This window comes from Macrobrachium nipponense, chromosome 8 (genome assembly GCF_015104395.2).
Source record: "Macrobrachium nipponense isolate FS-2020 chromosome 8, ASM1510439v2, whole genome shotgun sequence".
In the NCBI taxonomy this organism is placed as follows: Eukaryota; Metazoa; Arthropoda; class Malacostraca; order Decapoda; family Palaemonidae; genus Macrobrachium; species Macrobrachium nipponense.
In genome coordinates this window covers 106,524,209-106,536,708 of record NC_087203.1, presented here as the reverse complement: position 1 = coordinate 106,536,708, position 12,500 = coordinate 106,524,209, and the positions used below count along the sequence as shown (strand labels likewise).

Below are 12,500 nucleotides of genomic sequence, written 5' to 3'. Positions count from 1 at the left end.
AGATCGTAACGAAAATGACGTATTGGATAGGCGTGAGAGATGGAATATTCAAGGGGCGCTACAGTAGGAGACAATTTGATATTTGCAGCCAGCAACTGTATAGTATTGGTGAAGTGTGCAGACAAGGAGGTAGGACTACGTCAGGCATTACAGCAATCATCTAGGTTTGTCAAACAAATCGCTGTAAATGTTACAAAGAAGGTTACAAGTGCAATAGTCGGTGCCACTCTGGCTTGAATTGTAAGAATAAAAATGGATATAATATTTAAAATGTCACATTTTATATTTTATTTTTAATTTTGATATCGTTACATAGGTTTTAGAAAAATAAAATTTTACTCAACGAACACGGATTTTTTTCTGTCAGTTCATTACTTCATATGAATCAATATCTTAAGGAAATAATGAGCTCTGAGCTCATACTGAGAGGGTAACAGCTAGTTAAACACACACACACACACACACACACACACACACACACAAACAAAGGACCTGGGTTCGTTCCTCGGCCGGGCGGGGTTGGGGATTTGTGAGACCCATAGCAAGATAATTTCAGTCAATATGCCAAGAAAATCTATTAAAATTTTTAGTCACTTTGTAAATTGTCTGCGATTTTTAGCTGATTTATAAATTGACTGGGTGAGCCAGGCAATTCACAAACTGCCTGAAAAAATCAGTCACTTTTCAAATTGTCTGGATTTAGAATTGACTGTAAAACAACACACACACACACACATCAACACACACACACACATATATATAATATATATTATATATATATATATATATATATATATATATAAATATATATACATACATAACCGACAAAATAAAACAGAAAAAAACAAAAAAACAAAACAATTCCAACTTTCAACGAATCAATAAAACAATTTTCTCTTCTGGTCAAACACTTACGCTGAGCCTTGCTGGACTTTTTGGAGGTCGGCGTCCACCTGATGGCCGATAAATCCTCTAACAAGCGGAAGTAGCGGTGATACTGCCGACTATTTGCCCGAAGCTTCACCATACTCGTCCCTTCGATCATGTACTCCAGACAGTCGTAAGCTGAAAGGAAAAAAACAAAAACTTATATATATATATATTTATATTTTTCCTATTTTAATTCTGCTTTGTTTTATATACAGATGAGTGCATGTAATGATATAGATATATATATATATATATATATATATATATATATATATATATATATATATATATAACTTTCTAAGATTACTAGTAACTCGAACAATAGAAGTCGTGTAGGAGGAAGTACATCTCAGGTGGTCTTAAAAAAAAAAAAAAAAAACAAAAAAAAAAAAAAAAAAAAAAAAAAATATATATATATATATATATATAACACATACATATACATATATATATATATATATATATATATATATATATATATATATATATATATATATATATATATATGAGTCTTATCATATCACCGTGATTCATAATATGTACGCATTAAGCTACAAATGTCCTTTGATATGTAATTTGCTCTACCTCGGAATTAATATATTCTCGTGAAAGCTGTGTGGTTGAGAGCTTCACTGTACATCCTGATTTCTTGGTTCCGAGGTTCGTGCCTGTGAGCCGACGAAATTATTATCAACTAAAAAAATTCCCCTTCGGTTAACATGATTATATGAAAATATATTAACTCTGAGGTAGAGCGAATTAGATATTAAAGGACATTTGCAGCTTAATGTGTGTGTATATATATATATATATATATATATATATATATATATATATATATATATATATATATATATATATATGTATGTATATTATATATTTATACATATTTCTTTTTGTTTTATCTTGACGTGAATGATTAAGTAAAACTTGAATCGTCTCTTGTTTACTAATTTATTCCTTCTATTGAAGGAATCAATTTGATGGAAAGTGCGATCAATCGAACTCTATTAATAATTATTTCGTCATTTTTTTTTTATCGGAGCTGTAAAAGTAAACTTAATTTTCCAGATGACTCGAATCTCATTTTCCTCTGTTTAGTTAAAGCTGCATTTTATTTTAAAAACTGAGAGAAAGAAGTTACCGATTTTGAAATGCCTTTTAATTCATTTCTGGAAATCAATGTCAACAAAGAATTAATATAAATAGAGGAAAAGATAACGAATATTTTCTAAGTAAAATAAAAATTGGTTGAACGGATATCTTCTAACCTCCTATAAAAATAAGATCTGCTAGCTATTGTTGAACAAATATTTTCGACTAAAGGTTTGGCAGAATTGCTAATGATTTTAAGACACCGAAATGAAAGAAATAACGATTGACTAGACATCTTCCTAAATGGGAGTTACAAGGAGTTACAAGGATTATGATGTCTCAAAGACTTCTTAGTCCATCCGAGAAGACATCGTGTGCTCACTTATCTGTAAGAGTAGGTTTTACTGTGCATTCACAGTTTCCTAAGGATTTTGTCTAGCTTTCTTTTAAACTCTTCCACACTGAGAGAGAGAGAGAAACAATCATTACCAAAAAATAGAAAAAGAAAATTGCCATTAAGAAAGGACTGTGAATGAATATAATCCGTTGTCGCATCAGGGCCAAGAATGAAGGACACAGCACAATGAACGGATTTACTACATAAACTTTCTTTGAAAAGACTGCCATTAATCGCTAGTATATCCAATTACGCCCTATAATGTGCATTATACATGATATATGCGTGATTAATTACAAGTACATAAATTGATCATGCTTATGTCCAATGACGGTTTTTTAAAAGGTTATACATTGCCGACAACGTTTTATACAAGTACTGTTGGCTGATCGGTAAGTTGAACAAATTAATTATTATATAGTCAGCGAAATACCTGAATCAAAATCATTCCTCTATTTTGGAAAGTTTCGTTAAATGTGGACGCGAAATTTAAAAGATAACAATCCCAATAAATAGAAGAAGAAGTAAGTGGAGAGAGAGAGAGAGAGAGAGAGAGAGAGAGAGAGAGAGAGAGAGAGAGAGAGAGAGAGAGAGAGAGAGAGAGAGAGAGAGAGGAAAACAATAATGATAGCCACGTGCAAAAAAATAAAGAAATAAAATAAATAAGTAAATAAAAGCGAAATATGCCGAATCTAACAAATACTCCAGAATCTCATCTGGGCGGGGGTCAAGTTTACAGCCGAGTCTGTTGTCTCCTTATTTCTTTGTTCGTCTGTTAGTTGTTTGTGCATCTACAGCAAACACGTAACAAACAATATGGAAGGCCTCTGATGGATTAGAACCGGATCCAAACTATCTGTTTCTGCAGTGACTCGATAAGTTACTTCCAGTTTAATCTAGTATTAATATTTTAAAACTCTGGAATGTCTCCACGTGCCAAAAATATATATATATATATATATATATATATATATATATATATATATATATATATATATATATATATGTGTGTGATAGTATGTATGTGTAACTAAATCACAAAAGTTTGGAACGTGATAAATGCATAAAATAAAGGTATAAGCCACGAAGGAATGTGAAACACTGGAGTAGCTACAAGATCTTTCAACTCACGTCAGCAAAGACGTGGGTCGAAAGATCTTGCAGCTACTCCAGTGTTTCATTTTCCTTCGTGGCTTATCCCTTTCCTATATATATATATATTTCCATGCTATAACATATATGTATACATATATATATACTACATACAATATATATATAATATATATATATATATATATATATATATATATATATATATATATATATATATATCACACTTAATTGTTAAAGCAATTCAATGCAACAGAGAAAAATATGCAAAAATAAGCGCAAGAGGAACCACGGAAGAGAATACGGGAGAAGGAACTGTGTTGTAAAGTTATCTGGTGCGTAAAACAATCCCCTGGACACGATTCAAAAAAAGGGACGAAGCATTTTCAAAAATATTTTCTTTTAAAATATTTTCTTTTTTCAGGAAACAGGAAGGCAGGCATGAATCGCCCGAGGCGCTCCTCTACTAAAAAGGAAGCGCTATTTTTGCATTCCTTTCATCAGACTGTGCAATGACAAAGGTCATGATATTAAATGAGGGAATGATTTTTTCAACGTGCAGTTCTGACTTACGCAAAAAAAAAAATCTGTATATATATATATATATATATATATATATATATATATATAAATATATATATATATATATATATATATATATATATATATATATCACATATACGAGTATATATATACCCATAATTAGTAGCGACTATAATGCATTGCAGGCATCTGATTCGATCAGAGTATTTTGCGCAACGTAGGATAAAATCGCCATTTGCATAGGTAACAACTTAGGATAATATCCATGAGGATATCGTCAGAGCCATGACAATACAAAACACAGACATGTTCATGAAGAAAGAAAGCTAATTTTGAGCCCCTTATATATATATATATATATATATATATATATTATATATATATATACATAAAACATTTCTTCGTGGGTCGAGGAAAAGTAAAACTGCAAAGAGGCTGGCAACCACCTTGTTTTAACACCAAGCCAAGATTGGAAATGGACGAATCCTAAAAGGAAAAAGCCAATGACTAAAAGAAAAAGTTTATGTATCCACACAAACATGTTTACGAGAACAGCAGGCCAACTAATTGTGCTCACTGCCTTGACTTCTCAAGCGTTCTAAGTCTTCTGTTCATCATCGTTCATCTGGCGAAGGCTAGCTTAATGATGTCCTCGCGTATGATGGCAAATTACGATCTGTGGCAGACAGAGGATCTTACAACTGCCTATGAACATGTTGCAACTTCCTTTTCCTATGTATACGGATATCTTTTACTTACAAAAATACCCATAATCCTCTACTGTATTTCTTCTCCTCCTGTCTGTGTTATCATCATCACCATGATCACGAGTGATAGCAGCAATGGATGCTTACTTTTAAAGAAGAGAACATGATCTTCAATATAGGATGCTGTGCAACGAGAGCAGCAGCAGGCTGTTCTCGATGGTGCACACTTCCTTAAACTCCAGCCTCGGAGGCAGGAGAGCCTTCGGAGACGCTTCCCTTTCCTTGTTAGTCGTGGTTAACGAAAGCCAAAGTCGATTTTCCACGGCGGCGTACATGAAAGCCGCCAATTTAGGCGCGCTGCGTAAACGGGTGAGGAGGCCGAGGGGCCCCTACAGGCTCGAGTAGGCGGCTGTGGCTGCCTGGGGACCTCGCCTAACGGCGGGCTCCCCTCGCTCGAAGCTCCCGCAGACTGAAGATGTGGAGGGTCCTCATTATGGGCAGAGAATTGACACCGGAGGGAAGAGAGGGAGATGTTTAGAACACTACAGAAGAGAATACTTGAAGGATGATAAAGTAAAATTCAGCTTGATACAGACTGGATGCAGTAACGGATGGAGAGAAACGTTATTAGAAAAAAAAATGAATAAAGATGACAAAGAGGCGCTCTCAGCATAATAATAAACAAATACCTAAAGGAAAAGAGAAACAGGTTAAACAAAGCACAACATGGAAGCTATAAAATCGAAGAATTCTCATTTACTCCGAAGAAATCCCTAACCTTCGCATTACACAGTTCAATGACTTCACTTTCCTCTCCCGACACTGTTTGATATTCCCTTTCTGATTCGGTATCTAGCGATTCTAATCATTTTCTGGTGTTTAGGCTTCCATCAATCGTTTACTTTTGAAGTTCCGCTCAATTTCTTATCTGTCGTTTCCATTGCCTCTCCGTCATCAGGAGAGAGAGAGAGAGAGAGAGAGAGAGAGAGAGAGAGAGAGAGAGAGAGAGAGAGAGAGACTCAAATAAGCAAGGCAGTCAGCTTCCAAAAGTATAATTAGGTCAAGAAGTCTCCAAAACATATCGCTGTTACCGACTGGATGTAGAATGAAGCTTGTGATGATCGTGACTATATGTAAAAAATCAATCTCACGTCTCTGCAATGCCGGCATTATTAATCAACAGTGTCACCAGAAGAGAAATATTAATCCCTTTTAACGGCTAACTTATTTTGTTTCACAACCACACGCCAACATCTTTCGTCAGTTCATCTTCACTTCACCCAGATTGCACACCTTTGTGTGAGACCTACCTTTGTATCAAACGCGTTTCTAACCCTTGTAGATAATTGGCTGAATCTTCACTTCGGCACAGGACTTCTTATAATTACTCGTAATAGGATGTCATCTGCACCATACTTCCTCGGCATACTCAACATCTCATCTCATTATAATTTCTATCATAAGATTTCTCTAAGTCCAATTAAGTTAACTTTCAGTATGTCTTTACTATTAAACTTGACTAACAACTGTTTCCTAAAGTACATCTGATGCACAATTTCTTCCTTGACAAAATTCACAATACTTTTCCGTTAATGAGAAATATGTTTATAGCTTTACTTCCTGTAGAGGAGACAGACACACAGACACACACATATATATGTAAAATCGACCTGCATCTGGCATCAGATCCATCTCAAAATCTAATCAATTCCTCCGCACACCATAGAGCAAAAACCCCCAAACAAAATGTCATTCAAATCTCTGAATAAATCTTCCAGCCATCCCGTCACCAAAACCAAAATGTATCCTGGATCCGGACCCAAGCAGAAATCTGGAATTTGACTAAAATCCAATGATTTTTTTTTTTTTCAAAGATCTTGTGGAGGCACAAAGATTGGAAGATATTTATAAAAGACAAACAAACAGGGATGCCCACACAACCTCAGTTCACGTTGAACGGACACGGTAAAAACGGCGCCTCATACCTGGATATTAATTTCGGAGAAAAATCTCTTGAGATCTAAACGGCAAACGACGGGAGCAAACAAAGAAACAGCATTTTTAGACAATTAAACCACTTTCCGAGTCAGCAGCCTTGCTCTCCAAGGATGAAAAGGCCGACGGTTACGGGGTCGTCAGCTGCTTTATGAAACATAGGATTTCCGCCCTTAACGATCTCCCAGGAAGAAAAGGGGACAAACTCTTCGGGGGAGTTGAGACGGTTCCCATAAGCAATGGGAGACACTGATATTTTCTTTCTTTCTTGTTTTTGTTTTGGGGGGAATCCTTTTGCCTTTTCGCTTCGGGTGACAGTTTGGCGATTTGGCCGCAACTTTTATCTGAGGAGAAACTTCCCGGTGCATGGAAATTTCGTCTCAAGATTTCGTCATATATTTTTCTATATTTCATTTCGATTTCTGCTTCTTCCTAAGCTCTTGTTTCTCATGTTTTTTTTTTTTCGTAATTTTTTACAGCGCGGTTTAGTTACTACTTTTTGCTAGAATTCTGAAGGAAAATATCTTGAGGTCTTTTAATGCAAATTATCGTGCTCGGTAGCAATAGTAGACTCCAAAGTTTCGAAACAAAAATTATCCAAGACACCTTCAGATATTTGTAGCTAAACGTGAACTTACTCGAACATACACACACACGCACGCCCTTGCTTGCACACGGACACACACACACAACAATACACACTCACACACACACACACACACACACACACACACATATATATATATATATATATATTATATATATATATATATATATATATATATATATATATATATGTATATATATTATGCACATATTACATTACGAACATATTTCAATATACTGTGTGCACTGAACACATATAGCTATGAAACAAGACAAAACGATATTAGAGAGAGAGAGAGAGAGAGAGAGAGAGAGAGAGAATCACTTCCTAACGATGAATTTTATTTCTGCTTTAATCCAAAACCAGTAAACGGAGCTTCAAGAGCCAAAATCACTTCTCCCAGTCGGCTCCATGAGAATCTTCTGAGTCCTGTAGTTACATCAGTTCTCTACATCATCCAGCAATGCTTAGGCAACCCAAATAGGTTTCTTTTTTTTTTCTTTTTTTTTTTTTTTTTTTTTTTTTTACGTAGTCATTTAGGCACATACCTCCGGCAGATACTGATGGTAATTTGGGGCAGCCAAGTCTACCTGAATATCTTCGTAATTCAAACTGGAAATGACGCAGAGAACGCAATCCGGACCCATTTTTGGATATGCTGAAACTTGCCTTGCCCCACTGTCCACCCACTACATCATTTCTTTGAAGTTCACCAATAAGTTTTTGAAGGGCTACCCAACACAAGGGTGAACCCCCAGAAGAAAAATGATCGACCATCGAGACGACAACAACTGCGAGAACCAGCTCCACGAACTACCTACCCACCTACCAGGTATAGGCCATCTGTCCCTGTGCCCGAATCCCCGCCCCCCCCTCTCTTCCTGACTATCATTCACTCGCGATCCCACTCGAAAACCTCTCACTCCAAAGTCAAAACCACTCCGTCCTAATCCCTCTCGAAGCGCCCCCTACATACTAGTACATCGCCCTTTGAAAAACGAAATTCGGTTCTCACTCCGCGAGAAGACAGGGAGGGGAAACGTAACGATGTCAGTAGATTTATCAAAAGGTAATAATGCCAATATTGCAGGTGTCACATGCTAGGAGAGGACGGAGGAAGAGAGAGAGAGAGAGAGAGAGAGAGAGAGAGAGAGATTAATGGATTATTAAAGGGAGAGAGAAGGCGGGATAAGTTGACAGAATGGCCATCTTAAGATAAAGAAATAGAGAGCGAGGGAGGGAGGGAGAGTGAGTGTGTACAATAAATTAAATGAATATATATATTATATATATATATATATATATATATGTGTGTGTGTGTGTGTGTGTGTGTGTGTATGTGTGTATGTGTGTGTGTGTGTGTGTGTGTGTGTGTGTGTGTGTGTGTGTGTGTAAAGACCAACGGTGATAGAGAAAACACATTTTTTTAAGGAGTACAAAGCTATTATTTATAGTTTTCTAGATGCGATACTACTATATCTTGTTGTTATAATACTACCAGACATTCTTACAGAATGCTACATGCAGCTGTGTCTGCTCTCTAGGGTATCTCATAAAGATTCCAACAACAGATAACAGCTGGCTTCGAGACAAATTTGTTTTGTGCTTTTCCATCACTCCATTACAAATACTGAAATTCGGCGAGGTCACACAAAACATGATCCCTTTCGTAGTTTTAAAACTGTTTTGTTGAAGTTGCTATAATCCCCACTCCCTTTTTTTGTTCTTTTCTATTCTAACAATCGGTTCGTGAAATAACATCTAATTATTGTATGTGCAAGTCTTATCTAATTTTCTGTATGTATTTTTCTGCGCTCAAAAATTGTTGTTCAGTTTTGTCAACAGAATCCCGTTTATATGAAAATACTATATTCCAGGACGTTTTATCACACCTCATTTTATTAATGACTATATCGTAAATCAGTCGAATAATTCTTCGCTAGAAACGATAGCACCTTGAATATTTTTACGTTGTTCACTGCACTAGAAGATATAATTAAATTTAAAGTGTGTTCCAAAGCATGACAGTCTAATTTCGTTGAAAAGGTTTGAAACAAGAGTTAACGACAGAATCATAACCGGCGTTAAATCTTGAATGCTATCGAAACAGGATGATACAGAGATTGCTGATATATATATATATATATATATATATAGATATATATAATATATATATATAGTAATATATATAGTATATATATATATATATTACACACTCATGAATAGTCCTCAACGGAGCAAGCAAAATCCATGGCTGTAAGGATTAGTTTAACACCATTTTATTCACGAGTGCCTTTGTTGCAGTATGTCAGAGGTCAAATTTTAATTTTTACAAAGGAAAGTAAAAACGTGTATTTTTCTGAGCCAGGCGCCATACATAACACGCGAAATGGGAATGAAACGGTACGGAAAACAGACCCAGTGAAAAGTTAACTGTTTTGTTTGCGCAACACACACACACACGGAGAGAGAGAGAGAGAGAGAGAGAGAGAGAGAGAGAGAGGCAATTCTGCTTGGTGACGTTACAATGGCGAAAGCAATTACCGAAACAATCACGTGGCATTCGAAAAATTGAATGAGGATTCACAAAGCTTTTAATTTTGCCACATATTTGCAACAGATAAACAACGTTTGGAGAATTTCGATTCCAATTTCCGTCACCACTGCCCTGCCTTTCTATCCAAAGAGAATTGGCCTACTTTAACGAATTCCAAATAACGGGACAGGGAGATTAAATTTTCATTAAATACTCTTCCAATCGGGAGAAATATACGATATCAATAACTGCATCGCATGAGAAAGGACTCTTCCGATGCAGTTATTGAAGTTCCCGAGGACACAGAAGACAGGTAGCGAGAGAAGAAAAGTTCATTTCTCAAAGAAAAATGATCATCTTTAATCACTTTCCGATTTGAACAACAGCCTTCCAAGTGAATAACTATAAAAGAAACTTCAGTAACGAAGATAACAGTTACCGCTACGATACGATCGTCCTCCAAACTTCAGAAGTTTCGGTCTTGCAACACAAAAAATAAAAAAATTCGGTCTTGGGTATTCCAGCAGAGATAGGACCGCTTTGCGGCCTGCTATCTCATGTGGCGGGAATATTCTCATCTCTCTGTGTTATTCTCGTGTTTTATTTTTCCTCGTATTTTTCCTTGTGGTCTCAAAACGCCGAAGATAGGAAGAATTAGCGTTTTCTTTCCTATCTACAAACACTAACTGATGCAGAGAGAGAGAGAGAGAGAGAGAGAGAGAGAGAGAGAGAGAGAGAGAGAGAGAGAGAGAGAGAGAGAGAGAGAGAGAGAGAGAGAGAGAGAGAGAGAGAGAGAGAGAGAGATTTATCAAGGCGATGCTCTGAAGCCTATATCTTCCCATTGTAGCCACAATAACATGAACAGAAGTCCAGAAAAATTTCATATCTCCGATCCCTGGTCTCACTCAGATAAAAACAACTCTAATATCTTTAGGGTTAAACTGTGTCGTTCTGAATTGTTCAGTAGTAATATAAAACCCTCTGACAAAGTTTTTTTTATTTTTTTTTTTTTTTTTTTTTATGGGGAGCTACACGATTTCCTTCATTGCTGTTAGAGTCGCATATCACCCACCAAGGCAAAATATATGATCAGACGATCTCCCATTACTGAGTAGAAGTTCGAAAGACTCCTGCACATGCCACACCCAGGCTGGATTTGCAGCTGTCAGTAAAAACAAAATCAATTTTCGAGGTATTTTATATTTTCACAAACATAAAATGCCCCAACTCTTGGGAATTCTCATGTTTCGAAGTTGACGTTTCCCTAAATTGTATGAATTTGTATATGTGGCATAATAAGGATTAAAATGGTGAGAAATGCAGACATGTAGAAAAGGTAATATGTTAAAGGAGAAAATATTCTGAGATTCTTTGGTTATGTGGGATGAATGGAAGACGATAGGTTAATTAATTTAGCAATCGTATGTCATAATTCCCGGCAAATCATTAAAACACAGCATCCAATTATGAGCCGAATTCATTTCAATCTAGCTACACAGCTTCTTATAGTTATCATCGGTATCATTATCATAACTATCTACACAAATCGAATTCCTGACAAGACCTCAATTTCACAAAGAACAAAGACTCGGTCTTAAACCTCAGAGAGAGAGAGAGAGAGAGAGAGAGAGAGGAGAGAGAGAGAGAATCAATATCAGGCAATGTCGAGATGAGAGAAGGGAGATATTGATAATGATCCCAGGTCACATAAATCTGATTAGATTCATCTGCGTTCCAAACGTTTAAATGTTTCCCGTTGCCATGACAACATCGCGCAACAATGATTCTCGTATGAAACGGGAAAAATAAATAAATAAACCAATGCCAAACTCAGCGTTAAAACTGCATGACCAAGGCTAGCAATTGTTGGGAGCACAACTAGAAATTATACTACTGGTTAGATGTTGAGAGAGAGAGAGAGAGAGAGAGAGAGAGAGAGAGAGAGAGAGAGAGAGAGAGAGAGAGAGAGGAAAATTATCGAGAAGTGAACATGCAAACTTCACTGACGGATGTTAACGCCAACTATTACCAAATACACAAAAGATACATCAGTCTGTAATAATTGTCCCTCTTTTAATTATTAAGTTTTCATTTATGACTGTTCATTTATGTTGTTGTCTATATATCCATAAAATATTGTAAACGTTATTGATTGATTTATTATTATTATTATTATTATTATTATTATTATTATTATTATTATTTGTTTCGAGGAAGGGGGTATGGGCCAAGGAGGAACTGATTAGACTATGTGGCTGATGCAGATCTGGACAAGAGTCCAATTTCTTTCTTTGAACGTCCATAATTTACTAGAAAACGATCGTGTACCGGTTTACATAAGATTACCCCTTACGCTCGCAGGTAAGTAAATATCAACCTTCGAATATTACTCGATTTCATAACAAGGCTTTTTCACAAGAATGGTTGTCTTACATAATGATACAAAATATGAATGCCTAAATTACTGATTAAACAATGCTGACTTAAACATATATATATATAGCTATATATATAGATACATATATTATATTATATATTATTAAATTATATTAATAATTATATATATAAATAAAAATCAAA

General features: G+C 35.7%; 1 protein-coding gene across 6 annotated transcripts in view; it reads right to left on the bottom strand.

Annotated features, from left to right (window-relative positions):
- The window catches only part of LOC135222946 (inactive phospholipase C-like protein 2), a 658,580-nt gene that overhangs the window by 132,850 nt on the left and 513,230 nt on the right, over positions 1-12,500 (bottom strand). For all 6 annotated transcript variants that reach the window (XM_064261397.1, XM_064261392.1, XM_064261394.1 and 3 more), the window contains one exon: positions 916-1,065. In XM_064261397.1, the coding sequence (XP_064117467.1) occupies positions 916-1,045 (130 nt within the window). In that variant the 5' untranslated portion in view covers positions 1,046-1,065. The remainder of the gene's footprint in view (positions 1-915; positions 1,066-12,500) is intronic.